The sequence below is a fragment of the Arachis stenosperma genome, chromosome 2 (assembly GCF_014773155.1).
Source record: "Arachis stenosperma cultivar V10309 chromosome 2, arast.V10309.gnm1.PFL2, whole genome shotgun sequence".
Classification (NCBI taxonomy): domain Eukaryota; kingdom Viridiplantae; phylum Streptophyta; class Magnoliopsida; order Fabales; family Fabaceae; genus Arachis; species Arachis stenosperma.
This window is the reverse complement of record NC_080378.1, coordinates 68466799-68488081: the sequence shown is the minus strand read 5'-3', so window position 1 is coordinate 68488081 and position 21283 is coordinate 68466799. Positions and strand designations below refer to the sequence as shown.

Sequence of the window (21283 nt, the reverse complement as noted above, 5' to 3'; positions counted from 1 at the left end):
AACCCTTTAAAAATATAATTGCCAAACAGTTTTGCAACAATCCACAATGACCCAAATAAAATTCCAACACCAATGAAAATAATGCAATGAATGAAAGTATGCAAACAGATTAAAATAAAATAAAAAGAAAAATAAGAAGAATGAGAAGGGAAAGAAGGGAAAAGGAAGTAAATAAGAAAGGAAAAGAAAAATTAGGATTTGGAGGAGAGAAAGATAAGATATGTGGCAATTTTAGGGTGAGCTGTGCGGCGCATGCGATGCGGACGCGTAGGGCACGCATTCGCGTGGATGCGCGTTAAGTATGGAAACGCGATCGCGTCAGTCACGCGATCGCGTGACCCATCTTATGCTTTTGGCGCGAGTGCAGCCTCGCGCCAGCACAACTCTCTGTTCAAATAAATTTATTTGCCAAAATTGGGGTGACGCGATTGCGTGGGGCACGCGATCGCGTGAGTGTGCTTCAGAAGATGGATAACGCGGCCGCGTGTGGCACGCGGTCGCGTGATAAGGATTGTGCTTCCAGCACCAATCCTGCACCACTCTCGCACAATATTTCATTGTGCACCCTTTTACGTCGAAAACCCAGGACACGCGGCCGCGTGGGGCACGCGGTCGCGTGGGGCACGCGGTCGCGTGGGAGGCCATATTTCCCATTCGACGCGGACGCGTTAGCGACGCGGTCGCGTGGGTCGATATGTGCCATTAGCACACCTCCAGCCACGCTCCAGCGTGACTCTCTGTTCACTTTTAATTTTCCTTTCTCTCCAAGTGACGCGGACGCGTCGCTGATGCGATTGCGTCGCGTAGCGAAAATTTTTTTTTTTTGATAACTGAAAAATGCAGAATGCGGAATGCAATGCTTAATGTGAATGAGATGCAAAATTCCAGGTTCAATATAATAAATAAAATAAAACTTGAAAACAAACAAAACTAAATAAAGAGAAACGATCATACCATGGTGGGTTGTCTCCCACCTAGCACTTTTAGTTATAGTCCTTAAGTTGGACATTTGATGAGATTCCTGCTATGGTGGCTGATGCTTGTACTGATCCAGGAATCCCCACCAATGTTTGTATTTTCAGTAGCCTCCGGGGTCCCAAACTAAGCATGTAAAGCCCTTAAGAAGCTTCAAACAGATTCTTAGGCTCCCGGGGTGACAAATGCCAGAACAGATTCCAGGATCCCAAACTTTACTTTTACACCCGTTTTTGTTTCAATCTGCATTTTTTTGGCCGGGTGAAAGGTGATCTGAATTCTCACTGCAGCGACCAAACAGCTTCCTAGACCCATTCAGTTGAGCTTTATACCAACCTTTGCGTTTGAACTTAAAGCTTCCAACCAGGATGAACCTTGCAGGACAATTCCTACCACTGACCATCTTCCTTTTACTCTTAATGCCACAAAGAGCTCTAAGTTGACCATCCGTCTCCAGTAGCCCATATTCAAGTGGGATTAGAAAGCTATGGGATATGAATTTTACCCACTTGAATGTTGTGAAGGATGATGGTGACTTAGGGGGAGGTATCTTTAATGAAATTGCAAGCTCCACTCCCTTGTGCTCTTCTCTGATAATTACCACCTCTTTGCAAACTTCTTCAATTTCAACCTCTTCCTCTTGGTAGCTCTCTTTCAATTCAATCTCCTTTTCATTGCTTCCCAAGGGCATGGGAGGTTGTGCTTCTTCTTCTTGAATCTCCATCTCTTGATCAACCTCTTCCAAGTCTTCAACTATGATATGCTTTGGAGGTTGTACACCCTCTTCAGCATCAATTTCAACCGTCTTGGAAGGAGGCTCTATGTCTTGTCTTTCCCATGGAGGTTCTGCGTCTCCTAAGTCTTCAACCAACTCTTCTTCTTGAACAATGATAGCTTCTTTTACTTGTTCTAGTATGAATTCATGCTCTGTCTTGTCCACTGGAGTTTCTGGTATCTCCTTTATGCTATGCTCTTCACTAGACTGTCCACATGGGGTTATGGCTGATCCTTGTGTATTTAAGCATCTAGAAGCCCATTGAATTAATACTTGCCCCAGTTGTTGAGTGGTTGCCTGAAATCGATCCATTGTTTCCTTGAGACGATCCTTTGCCTCTTGATGCACTCGGTTTTCATAAGTAGGATCATAATGCTCTTGGATTGATGGATATGGAGATGGTGAATATTGAAGTGGTGGTTCTTGTGAGTAATTGGGTTGGAATTGGGGTGGTTCTATATATGGTTCATATGGCTCATAAGGTGGTTGGTATGGTGGTTGAGGGTTAGGGTCATATGGAGGTGAATGGCGGAAAAGGGCTTGTGAGTGTGGTGGGTTGAGCTTGTGTTGAAAGGATGATCTCTGAGCATAGGGTGGGCTTGTTGGTAGCTACAAGGTGGTCCACCATATCTATCAGCTTGGGATGCATTGTAGCCTAGTCTTTGTCCATGATATCTAGGATGGTGTTGTTGCCTAAAGGGTTGATTAGATTCTCTTGGCTCCATCCATCCTTGATTGGTCCGACCTTGATGCATATTCCTGCTGTGGTTTCTATTTCCTTTCAACAAAGTTAGAACCAAACTCAAAGCGAGAGGGGTGAGAATTCATAGTAGTTATCAGAAATAAGGGGGAAAAAGAGAAAACAAATAAACAAGTAAAAGAAAAATATTTTTTTTAAATATTTACAATAACCAATAATAAGGCACACGTTTGCAATTCCCCGGCAACGGCGCCATTTTGACGTCGGAACTTTTGCGTGGTCTAGAAATTTGCAGATAAATCCTAATTGCAAGTATAGTTTCTAAACCTTCAAAAGTCCTTTCGTACAAATGTTTTGGTTGTCACAAGTAACAAACCCCTAAATAAATTGATAACCGAAGTATTTAAACCTCGAGTCGTATTCTCAAGGAATTGCAGGGAGGTATGTTCTTATTATTGGTTATGAGTTTGTAAATTGGGGTTTTGGAAGTAACGTGCGAATATATTATATGATAAGTAAAATAAAATAATACTAATAAAATCTCTTGGCAAGGTATAAGAACTGGAGGTCCTATCCCTGTTATCCTTATCAATTGTGATGAGAATTGGATTTTTCTCCCACTTTGTTAACCTCTAACTATGAAGGTAAGTTAAGTGGATGAATTAATTCCAATTTTCAATCAACAATGAGTTTGATAAATCAAGAGTTACCAATTATTTAACCAAAGCCAAAAGGGGAAAAACTAAATCTACTTGAATAACAATATCCTCAGATTGGGAATAATAAAAAGGAACAATCATAAACTGAAATGCTTCAAATATCATTAAATAAAAATGTCAATTCTAACACGGAAAATATCAACAGCCAATTGGGCAACATCAATCAAACATAATAAAAGTTTCAGAGTAATCAAAATATAAAAGAGAGATTTAAATAGAAAAAGGAATATTGAACCTGGATCGAGAGTCACTCTAGAAAGCTAAGAGAAGTCCTAAATCCTAGTTTCTAAAAATCCTAATTTCTAATCCTAATCCTAATCCTAAGAGAGAGAGGAGAGAACCTCTCTCAAAACTAAATCTAGATCATAGAAAGTGAATTATGAGTGCCTCATAATGAATGGATGCATTCCCCCACTTTATAGCATCTAATCTGTGTTTTCTGGGCCGAGAACTGGGTCAGAAACAGCCCAGAATTCGCTGGTTGCGAATTTAACTTCGCTGATTTTTGTCACTTGCGACGCGGCCGCATGGATCACGCGATCGCGTCGCCTAGCGTCAGGGCCAGTATGGCATATTATATATCAAATCGAAGCCCCGGACGTTAGCTTTCCAACGCAACTAGAACCGCGTCGTTTGGACCTCTGTAGCTAAAGTTATAGCCGTTTGAGTGCGAAGAGGTCAGGCTGGACAGCTTAGCAGTTTCTCTAACTTCTTGTATTCCTTCCACTTTTGCATGCTTCCTTTCCATCCTCTGAGTCATTCCTGCCTTGTAATCTCTGAAAACACTTAACACAAATATCAAGGCATCTAATGGTAATATGAGAGGATTAATAATAAGCAAATATAAGTCCAAAGAAGCATGTTTTCAATCAAAGCACATAATTAGGAAGGGAAATGTAAAACATGGAAATAGTATGAATAAGTGGGTAAAGAGTTGATAAAATCCACTCAATTGAGTACAAGATAAACCATAAAATAGTGGTTTATCATTGGTTTTCAAGGAAACACGATTTTATGATTCCTCACGAACGTGACGAATCAAATTTAATCTTTTAATCGATTGGAATAGCCAAAAAATTTATTAGGATCGATGGAAGATCTAATTCGTTATTATTTTTGTCCTTGATTGTCAATAAACATCATAGATTTATGATAAAACCATTATTTATAAAATAAAAAATCATTTTTATAATTAAATAAAATATATGGGGTTAATTTGTAATTAAATTTAAAAAATGACTATTTAGCAGTTATTAAAAAAACTTAAAAAACATGTTTTGTTATGGGACCATTTAGTGGTCCAAATGTTCTGGGACCATCGAATCCTGAGTCTGGTTTCATGATTTTCTCCTTTATTTTTGCTTGAAAGTGAAAACATGCTTTTTAGGTCCTTAATTGCTAATTTTGATTCACCTTTGATTCCACTAGATGCCTTGATGCGTTTGTTAGTAAATTCAGGTTAAAAAGGGTTAGGAATGGATCAAAGGAATGAAGAGAAAAGCATGCAAAGTGGAGAAATAATGGAAAATCAAGGATTTGGGATGCACTCACCGACGCGCACACGTGACATACGCTCACTATGATTTGACCCATGCGTACACATCGGTGTTCGCACGTGACCCACTTAGAGTGAAAATGCTGGGAGCGATTTCTGAGCTGCCCAGGCCCAAATCCAACTCATTTCTGAGCCTATTACATGCAGAATTGAAGAGGAGTCAAGGGGGGAGGGATCATTGATGCACTTAGCTTTAGAAAGAGATGTAGAATTCTAGAGAGAGAGGCTCTCTCATCTCTCTAGATTAGGGTTTTTAGTTTTATTTTCCTTTTAGATCTAGATCTACTTCTTCTTTTGCTTTAATTTTCCTTTTATCTTGTTCTAGCATCTTACTTCTTTTTGTAGTTCCTTTTTATTGTCAATTTTAGTTTGTGAACTCTTATGTAGATCTCCATTTCCTTTCAATACAATTTATGATTTCCTTGCCTTCTTATATTTGCTTTGGTTTTCTATTATTGATTTCTTGCCTTTATAGTTATAGCTTCCCTTAATTCTTGCAATTTATGATGTTTACCTTTATTGCCTTCTATGTGTTTGATGAAATATTTCTTTTGGTTATGAGTTAGGTTTTCCCTCTCTTGGCTTGAGTTGAGTAATTGGTGACTCTTGAGTCATCAAACTCTTTTGTTGATTGGTAATTGGAAGTTGCTAGTCAATTTGAATGCTACTAAAGCTAGTCTCTCATTATGATTTGACTAGGACTTGTGGACTCAAATTGATTATCTCCACTTGACGTTCCTTCATAGTTAGAGGTTAACTAAGTGGAGCAATGAACAATTCTTGTCACAATTGATAAGGATAACAAGGATAGGATTTCTAGTTCTCATGCCTTGCCAAGAGCTTTCTTAGTTGTTAGTTTATTTCCTTTTGCTATTTACATTTCTTGTTCCTTATTCCAAAAACCCCAAAACATACTTCCTAACCAATAATAAGGACACTGGTACACACAATTGTAATATCACTCTTTTTCACAACTTCGCACAACTAACCAGCAAGTGCACTGGGTCGTCGAAGTAATACCTTACGTGAGTAAGGGTCGATTCCACGGAGATTGTCGGTATGAAACAAGCTATGGTCATCTTGTAAATCTCAGTTAGGTGGATTCTAATGGTTATAATGGTTTTCGAATATAAAGATTCATAAAGCATAAAATAGAGATAGAGATACTTATGTAATTCATTGGTGGGAATTTTAGATAAGCGCATGGAGATACTGTGTTTCTTCTGAATCTCTGCTTTCCTACTGCTTTCATCCAATCATTCTTACTCTTTTCTATGGCAAGCTGTATGTTGGGTTTCACTGTTTCAATGGCTACCTCCCGTCCTCTCAGTGAAAATGGTCCAGGTGCGCTGTCACAGCACGGCTAATCATCTGTCGGTTCTCGATCATGTTGGAATAGAATCCAGTGATTCTTTTGCGTCTGTCACTACACCCAACACTCGCGAGTTTGAAGCTCGTCACAGTCATCCAATCCCTGAATCCTACTCGAAATACCACAGACAAGGTTTAGACTTTCCGGATTCTCAAGAATGCTGCCAATGGATTCTAGCTTATACCACGAAGACTCTGATCTTTCAGAATGGAGGCTAAGAGATACACGCTCGATCTAAGGTAGAACGGAAGTGGTTGTCAGGCACACGTTCATAAGTGAGAATGATGATGAGTGTCACGGATCATCAAATTCATCATGTTGAAGTGCAGCAAATATCTTAGAACAAGAATTAGCAGAATTGAGTAGAAAATAGTAGTAATTGTATTAATACTCGAGGAACAGCAGAGCTCCACACCTTAATCTATGGTGTGTAGAAACTCCACTGTTGAAAATACATAAGTGATAAAGGTTCAGGCATGGCCGTGAGGCCAGCCTCCAATGGCATATGAATTTGAAAATAGGGAAAAGGACCAATGGTCCAAAAGACACTCAATACAATGGTAAAAAGTTCTATTTATACTAAACTAACTACTAGGGTGGTTACAGAGATAAGTAATTGATGTAGAAATTCACTTCCGGGGCCCACTTGGTGTGTGCTTGGGCTGAGCTTGAGCTTTACACGTGCAGAGGATTCTCTTGGAGTTAAACGCCAAGTTGTAACGTGTTTTTGGCGTTTAACTCTGGTTTGTGACGTGTTTCTGGCGTTTTACTCCAGAATGCAGCCTGGAACTGGCGTTGAACGCCAGTTTGCGTCGTCTAAACTCGAATAAAGTATGAACTATTGTATATTGCTGGAAAGCCCTGTATGTCTACTTTCCAACGCAATTGAGTAAGGGCCATTTGGAGTTCTGTAACCTTAGAAAATCCATTTCGCGTGCAGGGAGGTCAGAATCCAACAGCATCTGTAGTCCTTTTTCAGCCTCCTATCAGATTTTTGCTCAGGTCCCTCAATTTCAGCCAGAAAATACCTAAAATCACAGAAAAACACATAAACTCATAGTAAAGTCCAGAAATGTGAATTTTGCATAAAGACTAATTAAAACATCCCTAAAAGTAGCTAGATCCTACTAAAAACTACCTAAAAATAATGCCAAAAAGCGTATAAATTATCCACTCATCACAACACCAAACTTAATCTGTTCCTTGTCCCCAAGCAACTGAAAATCAAATAGGATAAAAAGAAGAGAATATACTATAAATCTCAAAATATCAATGAATATTAGTTCTCAGAGTTCAGATAGTGTTATTGATTCTCCTAGTTAAGTATGTTGATTCTTGAACACAGCTACTTTTATGAGTCTTGGCCGTGGCCCTAAGCACTTTGTTTTCCAGTATTACCACCAGATACATAAATGCCATAGACACATGACTGGGTGAACCTTTTCAGATTGTGACTCAGCTTTGCTAAAGTCCCCAGTTAGAGGTGTCCATAGCTCTTAGGCACACCCTTTTTGCTTTGGACCACGACTTTAACCACTTAGTCTCAAGCTTTTCACTTGGATCTTCATGACACAAGCACATGGTTAGGGATAGCTTGATTTAGCTGCTTAGGCCTGGATTTATTTCCTTGGGCCCTCCTATCCCTTGATGCTCAAAGCCTTGGATCCATTTCACCCTTGCCTTTTGGTTTTAAGGTCTATTGGCTTTTTCTGCTTGCTTTTTCTTTTTCTTTCTTTTTTTTTCGCCATTATATTTTTTTTCTGCTTTTTCTTGCCTCAAGAATCAATTTCATGGTTTTTTAGATTATCAATAACATTTCTCTTTGTTTATCATTCTTTCAAGAGCCAACAATTTTAACATTCATAAACAACAAGATAAAAAATATGCACTGTTCTTGCATTCATTCAGAAAACAAAAAGTATTGTCACCACATCAATATAATTAAACTAATTTCAAGGATGAATTCGAAACTCATGTACTTCTTGTTCTTTCGTATTAAAAACATTTTTCATTTAAGATAGGTGAAGGATTCATGGAATTATTCATAGCCTCAAGACATAGACACTAGACACTAATGATCATGCAATAAAGACACAAACATAGACAATTATGAAGCTCAAAAACCGAAAAACAGAGAGATAAGAACAAGGAAGTTAAGGAATGAGTCCACCTTAGTGATGGTGGCGCCTTCTTCTTGAAGGACCAATGGTGTTCTTGAGCTCGCCTATGTCTCTTCCTTGCCTTTGTTGCTCCTCCCTCATAGCTCTTTTATATTCTCTAATCTCATTGAGAATGAGGGAGTGTTCTTGGTGTTCCACCCTTAATTGGTTCATGTCATGACTCAATCCTTCTAGAGAAGTGTTGAGTTGTTCCCAATAGTTGTTTGGAGGAAAATGCATCCCTTGAGGCATCTCAGGGATTTCTTGATGATGAGCTTCCTCATACGTCTCTTGAGATCCATGAATGGGCTCTCTTGTTTGCTCCATCCTTTTCTTAGTGATGGGCTTGTCCTCTTTAATGAGGATGTCTCCTTCTATGACAACTCTAGCTAAGTTGCATAGATGGCAAATGAGATGAGAAAAAGCTAGCCTTGCCATGGTGGATGGCTTTTCGACTACTTTGTATAGTTCTAGAGGGATGACTTCATGAAATTGTACTTCCTCTCCAATCATGATGCTATGGATCATGATGGCCCGATCTACAGTTACTTCGGATTAGTTGCTAGTGGGGATGATGGAGCGTTGGATGAACTCCAACCATCCTCTAACCACAGGCTTAAGGTCCAGTCTTCTCAATTGAACCGGCTTGCCTTTTGAATTTAAAAGGGACCTCAAGGATCACCTTTTTCTTGGCCACAACTTCATAGAAGTGGTCTTGATGGGCTTTTGAGATGAATCTCTCCATCTCTCATGACTCAGAGGTGGAAGCAATTGCCTTCCCTTTTCCTCTTTCTTGAGGTTTCTCTGGCCTTAGGTGCCATCAATAGTTATGGAAAAACAAAAAAGCTATGCTTTTACCACACCAAACCTAGAATGTTTCTCGCCCTCGAGCAAAAGAAGAAATAATAGAAGAAGAAGAAGAATATATGAAGGAGATGGAGAGAGGTGTGGGTTTGGGCCAAGAGGGGAAGAGAGGGTTGGAAAGAGATTTTGAATTTGAAGGTAGGTGGTGTTTTTTGGGGAAGAGTGGATGGATGTGATTGGTGAAGGGGGTGTAGTGTTATTGGATTGTGTGAAGAAGAGAGAAGTGGGGTAGGTGGGGATCCTGTGGGGTCCACAGATCCTAAGGTAATCCTGTGGGGTCCACAGATCCTGAGGTGATCCTGTGGAGTCCACAGATCCTGAGGTATCAAATATTCTCATCCCTGCATCTTTTAGGCATGTAAAACGCCATTTGTTTGCAATCCTGGCATTTAACGCAAGACCGATGCTTGTTCCTGGCGTTAAACACCCAAATGTAGCCTGTTTTTGGCGTTTAATGCCAGCCTGATGCTTGTTTCTGGCGTTAAACACCAGCTTGGTGCTTGGTTCTGGCGTTAAATGCCAGACAGATGCTTGTTTCTGGCGTTTAAATGCCAGACAGCTCTTCCTCCAGGGTGTGCTTTTTCTTCTGCTGTTTTTGATTTTGTTTTTAATTTTTGCAATTTTTTTATGACTCCACATGATCATAAACCTAATAAAACATAAAAGAACAATAGAAATAGGAAGAAGGGACAAAAGTACACCTGAAAGTTTATACGCTGAACAGTAATACACTTGAATCGTTTAATGAGTCACGCGTGCACAGTAATTATACACTCCGGCGGACAAAATCACCATTCCGGCCATCAACGTGTGGCGTGGTTAGTTTGAGTGGACAAATGGCTCTATTTTATCCTTGCTGGCACGTTCATTTAGTGCCAACTCAAAAAAATTAATTTATTTTAATGATTAATTAGGCAAAATTAAGGGTGAAACCTTAACATCTTCTTTCTCTTCCACCCCTTCATTGATTCACACCAAAAGCTTGAAACTTTGATTGATGGTGTACCTCAATTTCACTTACAGGGCTGAATCCGCAGTTTCAACCTCCAATTCTCTCACACCATCACCTTCTTTTTCTTCTTCTTCCACTACCACCACTTCAAAGAAACAGAACAACAAAGAAAAAGAAAAACCCATCAAGATCCAACACTTCCATTACAGTGACCTTGAAGCTGCCACCAATGGCTTCTCAGAGCGCGAACTCCTCGGCAAAGGAAGCCATGGTTATGTCTATAAAGCTGTAATGATTTCTTCTTCTTCCTTTGCATCTGCACCAGAGTTCATCATCAGCAACAATGAGGTTGATAACGAGATTGATATCTTGTCTAAAATCCAAAGCAATAACAGCAAGCTTCCAAATTGGGGAAGAAGGATTCGTTTGGCATTGCAAACTGCAAAGGAAATTGATACCCTTCATTCATCAACACGACTTGTGATCCACAGAGATATTAAATCAACAAATGTTCTGATTGATAGAAATTTCAATGCAAGGTTAGGTGATCAATAATGCCTAAAAACTCAATCCTAAACAAATGCCCACAACCATATTCTTAATACATTTTATTTCACCCTTAATCATATTAACTATCTTTTGTAACTGTTGCACATCTTCTTTCAATTCGATGGCACACTCTGTAAGCTCATTCATCTTCTGGTATGATTGTTTCAATGGCCTTTCTTCAGATACAACCTCTGTCCCTACATTTCTTATTTTTCCTTCTACTTCGTCCAGCCAAACAAAATACTCACAAGGATCTGTCTGGATTTCACTCTATTCCAGACTTGAGTACCACAGCTTCAATTCTGTGCAAATACTTGCCATTGTTGTACTCAAACTTCTTCTTCTTCTTCTTGTTCTTCAGCAACGAAGATCCGCCACCAACAGCGCTGCCATAATTTAGGGATAAAGAGCTTGATTTTTTCTAGAGTGAGCCCATATTCTTAGTTATTGGTTAAGGTGTTAGGGTTTCAACACATAGCATCTTCTTTCTGAAGATAAAAGAGAAGAAATGGTTTATTTTAATTAATCATTAAAATAAATTGTAATTTCTGAGTTGGCACTAAATGCCCAGGTCACTCAATGTGAACATGCCAGCAAGGATAAAATAGAGCCACTTATCCACTCAAACTAACCACGCCACATGCTGATGGCCGGAATGGTAATTTTGTCCGCCGGAGTGTATAATTACTGTGCACGCGTGACTCATTAAACGATTCAAGTGTATTACTGCCCAGCGTATGAACTTTCAGGTGTACTTTTGTCCCTTCTTCCATAGAAATATAGATAAATAAAAATTGGGTTGCCTCTCTATAAGCGCTTCTTTAATGTCAATAGCTTGACAGTGAGCTCTCATGGAGCTTCACAGATGTTCAGAGCATTGTTGGGACCTCCCAACACCAAACTTAGAGTTTGAATGTGGGGGTTCAACACCAAACTTAGAGTTTGGTTGTGGCCTCCCAACACCAAACTTAGAGTTTGATTGTGGGGCTTTGTTTGACTCTGTATTGAGAGAAGCTTTTCATGCTTCCTCTCCATGGTTGCAGAGGAAGATCCTTGAGCTTTAGACACAAGGTAGTCCCCATTCAATTGAAGGACTAGCTCTCCTCTGTCAACATCAATCACAGCTCCTGCTGTGGCTAGGAAGGGTCTTCCAAGGATGACGCATTCATCCTCATCCTTCCCAGTGTCTAGTATTATGAAATCAGCAGGGATGTAAAGGCCTTTAACCTTCACTAACACGTCCTCTACCAATCTATAAGCTTGTTTTATTGACTTGTCTGCCATCTCTAATGAGATTCTTGCAGCTTGTACTTCAAAGATCCCCAGTTTCTCCATTACAGAGAGTGACACAAGATTTATACCTGACCCCAGGTTACACAGAGCCTTCTTAAAGGTCATGGTGCCTATGGTACAGGGTATTAAGAATTTACCAGGATCTTGTTTCTTTTGAGGTAAAGTTTGCTAAACCCATGTATTTAGTTCACTAATGAGTAAGGGAGGTTAATCTTCCCAAGTCTCATTACCAAACAACTTGGCATTCAGCTTCATGATGGCTCCTAGATATTGAGCAACTTGCTCTTCAGTTATATCTTCATCCTCTTCAGAGGAAGAATAGTTCTCAGAGCTCATGAATGGCAGAAGGAAGTTTAATGGAATCTCTATGGTCTCTATATGAGCCTCAGATTCCTTTAGGTCCTCAATAGGGAACTCCTTTCTGTCTGGAGGACGTCCCATGAGGTCTTCCTCATTGGGATTTACGTCCTCCCCTTCCTCTTTGGATTCGGCCATTTTGATAATATCAATGGCCTTGCACTCTCTTTTTGGATTCTCTTCTGTATTGCTTGAGAGAGTACTAGGAGGAGTTTCAGTGATTTTCTTACTCAGCTGACCCACTTGTGCCTCCAAGTTTCTAATGGAGGACCTTGTTTCATTCATAAAACTTAAAGTGGCCTTAGATAAATCAGAGACTATGTTTGCTAAGCTAGAGGGGCTCTGCTCAGAATTCTCTGTCTGTTGCTAAAAAGATGATGGAAAAGGCTTCTATTGCTAAACCTGTTTCTTCCACCATTATTAAAGCCTTGTTGAGGCTTTTGTTGGTCCTTTCATGAGAAATTTGGATGATTTCTCCATGAGGGATTATAGGTGTTTCCATAGGCTTCACCTATGTTATTGCAGGGTTCTCAGGGTCATAGGCTTCTTCTTCAAGAGATGCCTCTTTAGTACTGTTGGATGCATTTTGCAATCCATTCAGACTCTGAGAAATCATGTTGACTTGCTGAGTCAACATTTTGTTCTGAGCCAATATGGCATTCAGAGCATCAATTTCAAGAACTCCCTTCTTCTGAGGCGTCCCATTACTCACATGATTCCTCTCATAGGTGTACATGAATTGGTTATTTGCAACCATGTCAATGAGTGCTTGAGCTTCTACAGGCATTTTTTTAGGTGAATGGATCCACCTGCAGAATGGTCCAGTGACATCTTAGAGAACTCAGATAGACCATCATAGAATATATCCAAAATGGTCCACTCTGAAAGCATGTCAGAAGGACACTTTTTGGTCAACTGCTTGTATCTTTTCCAAGCTTCATAAAGGGATTCACCATCTTTTTGCCTAAAGGTCTGAACATCCACTCTAAGCTTGCTTAGCTTTTGAAGAGGAAAGAACTTGGCCAAGAAGGCTGTGACCAACTTATCCCAAGAGTCCAGGCTATCTTTAGGTTGTGAGTCCAACCATGTTCTAGCTCTGTCTCTTACAGAAAAAGGGAAAAGCATGAGCCTGTAGACTTCAAGATCTACTCCATTAGTCTTAACAGCATCACAAATATGCAAGAACTCAGTTAAAAACTAGTAGGGATCTTCTGATGGAAGTCCATAAAACTTGCAGTTCTGTTGCATTAGAGCAACTAGTTGAAGCTTCAGCTCAAAATTGTTTGCTCCAATGGCAGGGATTGAGATGCTTCTTCCATAAAAATTGGAAGTAGGTGTAGTATAATCACCAAGCATCCTCCTTGCATTATTGTTGTTGTCATTATTGGAAGGGTGAGAAATTTTTGAAAGTTAGAGAGAGAAAAGTAGTTAGGTGGTTTTGAAAAAGATAAGAAACAAACAAAGTCAATTAGTTAGTTAAAAAAGATTTGAAAATCAATTTTGAAAAGATAAGAAATTAGAAAAGATTTTAAAATTGATTTTGAAAAAGATATGATTTGAAAAGATATTTTGAAAAAGATTTGAAAAGGAAATTAAAAAGATTTTATTTTTAAAATTAAAATTGATTACTTGGCTAACAAGAAACTAAAAGATATGATTCTAGAATTTAAAGACTGAACATTTCTTAACAAGAAAGTAACAAACTTCAAATTTTTGAATCAATCACATTAATTGTTAGTAAAGTTTTTTTGAAAACTATGAAATAAAATTAAGAAAAAGATTTTGAAAATCAATTTTAAAAAATTTTTTCGGAAATACAAAAGAAAAATGAAAAATATTTAATTTTTGAAAAAGTTTTGAAAACATAAGATTTTTAAAATTGAAATCTTGACTTGACTAACAAGAAACAACTTATTTTAAAATTTTTTGACTAAGTCAATCCAAAGATTTCAAAATTTATGAGAAAAATAAGGGAAATATATTTTTTTATTTTTTTGAATTTTTAATGATGAGAGAGAAAAACACAAATATGACCCAAAACATGAAAATTTTGGATCAAAACCAATGATGCATGCAAGAACACTATGAATGTCAAGATAAACACCAAGAACACTTTGAAGATTAAGATGAACATCATGACTTGTTTTTGAAAAATTTTCAAGAAAAGAAACACCTGCAAGACACCAAACTTAGAAATTTTTCATGCTTAGACACTATGAATGTAAAGATGCATATGAAAAACAACAAAAGACATAAAACAAGAAAATATGAAGATCAAACGAGAAGACTTACCAAGAACAACCTGAAGATAATGAAGAACACCATGCATGAATTTTTCGAAAAAATGCATAAATTTTAAAAACATGCAATTGACACCAAACTTTAAAATTGACACTAGACTCAAACAAGAAACACAAAATAATTTTTTTTGATTTTTTTGGTTTTTTTTAAGTTTTTTTGGATTTTTTGAAAATTTCTTTTTTTGAAAAACGAAAACAAATAAAAAAAATTTTGAAAGATTTTTGAAAACTTTTTGAAAAGAAAATTACCTAATCTGAGCAACAAGATGAACCGTCAGTTGTCCAAACTCAAACAATCCCCGGCAACGGCGCCAAAAACTTGGTGCACGAAATTGTGATTTCAATGGCGCCAATAACTTGGTACACACAATTGTAATATCACTCTTTTTCACAACTTCGCACAACTAACCAGCAAGTGCACTGGGTCGTCCAAGTAATACCTTACGTGAGTAAGGGTCGATCCCACGGAGATTGTCGGTATGAAACGAGCTATGGTCATCTTGTAAATGTCAGTCAGGCGGATTCTAATGGTTATAATGGTTTTCGAATATAAAGATAAATAAAGCATAAAATAGAGATAGAGATACTTATGTAATTCATTGGTGGGAATTTCAGACAAGCGCATTGATGCAGCGAAAATTGGTGAATTAAAAATTATTAAAATGTGTATGTTGCAAGTATAGTTCTTAACTCACCGGAAATCTACTTATCAATTTAGAAATATGTCACAGAAATTCAAATTTTAAATACTGGGAGTATGAATCCCAGGTCGTCTCCCAACGAGTTGCAGAAAGGTGTGCTATTTTGTTAATCAGATGTTTTCAAAAAGGTTTGAGTTGAATAACAGGAAATTAAATTGATGAATTTGAATAATGTAAATAAAAGCCTTGACTGGGAGTTGATTAGTTGGAATCCCTATTATAGTTGGAATGCTCTCAAGATTAATTGATAATTAAAAATTATTCTGTTTTGTTATCCTTTACTAGGCAAAGGAAAATCAAACAGGTTGGAATGCTACGTCTGTTCACAAATTGCAACCCACTTAATTAAAAGGGATTAGTGTTAGTGACTAGAAGGCAATCTAACAGTAAACCCAATTACAATCTTTCTTTCAAGCCTTCCAACTCAATTGGTTCCTTTCAATCAACTCCCCATCAAGTTAGGGAACTACTCGCTCATTGTGAATGCAAAATTCATAACATATGAGAAGAAATTAAAGAAAGACATTGTAAATAGAAATACAAAATAATCCAATTAAAATAAGAATAATCCTTATATTGAATAAATCCTAATAATATTCCAATGGTAAAATTAACAAAGCAAAGGACATGGAAGAGTAAAGCCAAGTAAAGAAAACGAACTAGAATGACGAAATCTTGATGAGGTAATGACTCTTCTCAATATCCCAATGCAAAAGTAGTAGAAAAATAATATCCTAAGAGTACCAATTGTGTAGAGAGAAAACCTAGAGGAGGAGTAAAACTAGATCTAAAAACTCAAAACTGTGTAGAATGAATGTTCTTCTTCGTTTCTGCATGTTCTCTGGCTCTAGTATGCTATTTTGGGCCGAGAACTGGGTCAAAACAGGGCCCAAAATTGCCCCCAGTGAAATCTGCAGATTATGCAGATCACGTCGTCCATGCGATCGCGTCATTCGCGTTTTTCCGTGCCACGTGTTCGCGTCGTCCATGCCTCCGCGTCACTTGTGCTTTTCCTCTCCGCGCGGTCGCGTGAGCCATGCGGCCGTGATGAGCGGATAATTTATACGCTTTTTGGCATTGTTTTTAGGTAGTTTTTAGCAAGTTCAAGCTACTTTTAGGGATGTTTTCATTAGTTTTTATGTTAAATTCACATTTCTGGACTTTACTATGAGTTTGTGTGTTTTTCTGTGATTTCAGGTAATTTCTGGCTGAAATTGAGGGACTTGAGCAAAACTCTGAAAAAGGCTGACAAAAAGGACTGCTGATGCTGTTGGAATCTGACCTCCCTGCACTCAAAATGGATTTTCTAGAGCTACAGAACTCCAAATGGCGCGCTCTCAACGGCATTGGAAAGTAGACATCTAGAGCTTTTCAGCAATATATAATAGTCCATACTTTATTCGGAAATTGACGACGTAACTTGGCGTTGAACGCCAAGTACATGCTGCTGTCTGGAGTTAAACGCCAGAAAAACGTCATGATCCGGAGTTGAACGCCCAAAACACGTCATAACTCGGAGTTCAACTCCAAGAGAAGCCTCAGCTCGTGGATAGACCAAGCTCAGCCCAAGCATACACCAAGTGGGCCCCGGAAGTGGATTTATGCATCAATTACTTACTCATGTAAACCCTAGGAGCTAGTTTATTATAAATAGAACATTTAACTATTGTATTGGACGTCTTTGACCAGATCCTGGATTGTATTTTGAATCCCGTGATCACATTTAGGGGGCTGGCCATTTGGCCATGCCTGAACCTTTTACTTATATATTTTCAACGGTGGAGTTTCTGCACACCATAGATTAAGGGTGTGGAGCTCTGCTGTACCTCAAGTTTTAATACAATTACCATTACTTTATATTCAAATCTCTCTTATTCTTATTCCAAGATATTCATTCGCACCCAAGAACATGACGAATGTGATGATTATGTGACGCTCATCATCATTCTCACCTATGAACGCGCGTGATTGACAACCACTTCCGTTCTACATGCAACAGAGCTTGAATGTGTATCTCTAAGATTTCCCAACAGAATCTTCGTGGTATAAGCTAGATAGATGGCGGCATTTATGAGGATTCGGAAAGTCTCACCTTGTCTGTGGTATTCCGAGTAGGATCCTGGGAATCCTGGAAGTCTAACCTTGTCTGTGGTATTCCGAGTAGGATTCCGGTAATGAATGACTGTGACGTGCTTCAGACTCGCAAGTGTTGGGCGTTAGTGACAGACGCAAAAGAATCAAGGGATTCTATTCCAGTAGGAGCGGGAACCAACCAGTGATTAGCCGTGCTGTGACAAAGCGCGTGAGCATAGTTTTCACTGCGAGGATGGGATGTAGCCTTCGGCCAGTGTGATGCCTCCAGACGATTAGCCATGCGAGTGACAGCCGCAGAGGACCATTTTCCCGAGAGAATTCAAAGTAGCCATCGTCGAATGGTGAACCCCTATACACAGCTTGCCATGGAAAGGAGTAAGAAGGATTGAGTTGAAGCAGTAGGAAAGTAGGCGTTCTTGAGCCATACAGTATCTCCATTCGCTTATCTGAAATTCCCACCAATGAATCTGCATAAGTATTCTATCCCTTTTATTATTTCTTCTATTTTCTTATTTCTATTTTCGAAACCATAAACCAATTTAATCTGCCTAACTGAGATTTACAAGGTGACCATAGCTTGCTTCATACCAACAATCTCTGTGGGATCGACCCTTACTCACGTAAGGTTTATTACTTGGACGACCTAGTACACTTGCTGGTTAGTTGAACGGAGTTGTGAATTCAACCAGTGCCATAATAATGATTTCATACAAGTACAAAAGAACATGTATCACAATTTCGTCCACCAAGTTTTTGGCGCCGTTGCCAGGGATTGTTCGAGTATGGACAACTAACGGTTCGTCTTGTTGCTCAGATTAGGTAATTTTCCTTTCAAAAAGTTTTCAAAAAAAAAATTTTCAAAAAACTTTTTTCTTTATTTTCGTTTTTTTTAAAGAATATTTTCGAAAAAATAATAAAAATACAAAAAATTAGAAAATCATAAAAACTAAAAATATTTTGTGTTTCTTGTTTAAGTTTTAAGTCAATTTTTAAGTTTGGTGTCAATTGCATGCTTTAAAATTTTTCTTGCATTTGTCGAAAATTCCATGCATTCATAGTGTTCTTCATGATCTTCAAGTTGTTCTTGATAAGTCCTCTTGTTTGATCTTGATGTTTTCTTGTTTTGTGTTGTTTGGTGTTTTTCATATGCATTTTTTGTTTGTTAGAGTCCATGCATTAAAGATTTCTAAGTTTGGTGTCTTGCATGTTTTCTTTGCATCAAAAATTTTTCAAAAATATGTTCTTGATGTTCATCACGATCTTCAAAGTGTTCTTGGTGTTCATCTTGACATTCATAGCATTCTTGCATGCATCTTGTGTTTTGATCCAAAATTTTTATGTTTTAGGTCATATTTGTGTTTTTCTCTCTCATCTTTAAAAATTCAAAAATCAAAAAATATCTTTTCCTTATTTCTCTCCAAATTTTCGAAATTTTGGGTTGACTTGGTCAAAAATTTTCAAAATTAGTTGTTTTTTTTACAAGTCAAGTCAAAATTTCAATTTTAAAATTCTTATCTTTTCAAAATCTTTTTCAAAAAATCATATCTTTTTCATTTTTTTTCTATTTTTCGAAAATTTTAAAAATTATTTTTCAAAAATTTTTTTCTTATCTTTTATATCTAATTTTCGAAAATTAGCTAACAATTAATGTGATTGGTTCAAAAATTTGAAGTTTGTTACTTTCTTGATAAGAAAGGTTCAATCTTTAAATTCTAGAATCTTATCTTGTAGTTTCTTGTTAGTTAAGTCATGTTAAAAATTAAATCTTTTTCAAAATATCTTTTTATTAATATTTTTATCTTATCTTTTTATCTTATCCTTCTCAAAATTTTATCTTTTTCAAAATTTGATTTCAAAATATCTTATCTAACTTCTTATCTTCTTATCTTTTTAAATTTTGATTTCAAATCTTTTTCAATCAACTAACTAACTTTTTGTTTGTTTCTTATCTTTTTCAAAACCACCTAACTACTTCTCCCTCTCTAATTTTCGAAAATACCTCTTTCTTTTTCAAAAATTATTTTTAATTAATTAATTGTTTTAAATTTTAATTTCAATTATATTTTATCTTTAATTTTCGAAAATTACTAACTCCTCTTTCAAAATTATTTTCGAAATTTCTCTTTTCTTTTCTTCTTCTATTTAATTATTTGTTTACTAACACTTCTCTTTACTTCTCTTCATCCATAAATCCGAATCTCCTTCTTCATTCTTCTACCCCTTTCTTCTTCTACAAACACAAAGGAATCTCTACTGTGACATAGAGGATTCCTCTTCTTTTCTTGTTTTCTTCTTTTTCATATGAGCAGGAACAAGGATAAAGGCACTCTTGTTGAAATTGATCCAGAACCTGAAAGGACTCTGAAGAGAAAATTAAGAGAAGCTAAATTACAACAATCCAGAAACAACCTTTCAGAAATTTTTGAACAAGAGAAGGAGATGGCAGCCGAAAATAATAATAATGCAAGGAGAATGCTTGGTGACTTCACAAAGCCAACGTCCAAGTTTGATGGAAGAAGCATCTCCATTCCTGCCATTGGAGCCAATAACTTTGAGCTGAAACCTCAGCTAGTTGCCTTAATGCAACAAAACTGCAAGTTTTATGGACTTCCATCTGAAGATCCTTATCAGTTTTTAACTGAGTTCTTGCAGATCTGTGAGACTGTAAAGACAAATGGAGTTGATCCTGAAGTCTACAGACTCATGCTTTTCCCTTTTGCTGTAAGAGACAGAGCTAGAATATGGTTGGATTCACAACCCAAGGATAGCCTGGACTCATGGGATAAGCTGGTCACTGCCTTCTTGGATAAATTCTTTCCTCCTCAAAAGCTGAGCAAGCTGAGAGTGGATGTTCAAACCTTCAAACAAAAAGATGGTGAATCCCTCTATGAAGCTTGGGAAAGATACAAGCAGCTGACCAAAAGATGTCCATCTGACATGTTTTCATAATGGACCATATTAGATATATTCTATTATGGTCTCTCTGAATTTTCGAAAATGTCATTGGACCGTTCTGCAGGTGGATCTATTCACCTGAAGAAAACGCCTGAAGAGGCTCAAGAACTCATTGACATGGTTGCAAACAACCAATTCATTTACACTTCTGAGAGGAATTCCGTGAATAATGGGATACCTCAAAAGAAAGGAGTTCTTGAAATTGATGCTCTGAATGCCATATTGGCTCAGAACAAAGTGTTGACTCAACAGGTCAACATGATCTCTCAAAATCTGAATGGATGGCAACATGCATCCAACAGTACCAGAGAGGCAGCTTCTGAAGAAGCTTATGATCCTGAGAACCCTGCCATGGCAGAGGTTAATTACATGGGTGAACCTTATGGAAACACCTATAATTCATCATGGAGAAATCATCCAAATTTCTCCTGGAAGGATCAACAAAAACCTCAACAAGGTTTTAACAATGGTGGACGCAACAGGCTGGGCAATAGCAAGCCATATCCATCATCTTCTCAGCAACAGACAGAGAATTCTGAACAAAACACTTCTAATTTAGCCAATGTAGTCTCTGATCTGTCAAAAGCCACTTTCAGTTTCATGAGTGAAACAAGATCCTCCATCAGAAATCTGGAGGCACAAGTGGGCCAGCTGAGTAAGAAAGTCATTGAAACTCCTCCCAGTACTCTCCCAAGCAATACAGAAGAGAATCCAAAAGGAGAGTGCAAAGCCATTGACATAGTCAATATGGCCGAATGCACAAGGGAGGAGGAGGACGAAAATCCTAGTGAGGAAGACCTCCTGGGACGTCCCTCAAGCAAGAAGGAGTTTCCCATTAAGGATCCAAAGGAATCCGAGGCTCATATAGAGACCATAGAGATTCCATTAAATCTCCTTCTGCCATTCATGAGCTCTGAAGATTATTCTTCCTCTGAAGAGGATGAAGATGTAACTGGAGAGCAA

General features: G+C 37.9%; 1 protein-coding gene and 1 non-coding gene across 2 annotated transcripts; both read left to right on the top strand.

Moving 5' to 3' along the window:
- Window positions 1-10116: 10116 nt before the first annotated feature.
- Window positions 10117-10626, top strand: LOC130962969 (serine/threonine-protein kinase-like protein At3g51990). The gene has a single exon (XM_057889123.1). It carries the CDS (start codon window positions 10117-10119, stop codon window positions 10624-10626), a length of 510 nt encoding a protein of 169 aa, XP_057745106.1.
- Window positions 10627-13155: 2529 nt separating this feature from the next.
- Window positions 13156-13263, top strand: LOC130964653 (small nucleolar RNA R71). Its single transcript, XR_009080738.1, has one exon. It is a non-coding gene; the product is annotated as a small nucleolar RNA R71 (small nucleolar RNA).
- The last annotated feature ends 8020 nt before the right edge of the window (window positions 13264-21283 follow it).

Coding starts and splice junctions, on each gene's coding strand:
- LOC130962969 (XM_057889123.1), top strand. CDS start 10,117: ATGGTGTACCTCAATTTCACTTACAGGGCTGAATCCGCAGTTTCAACC.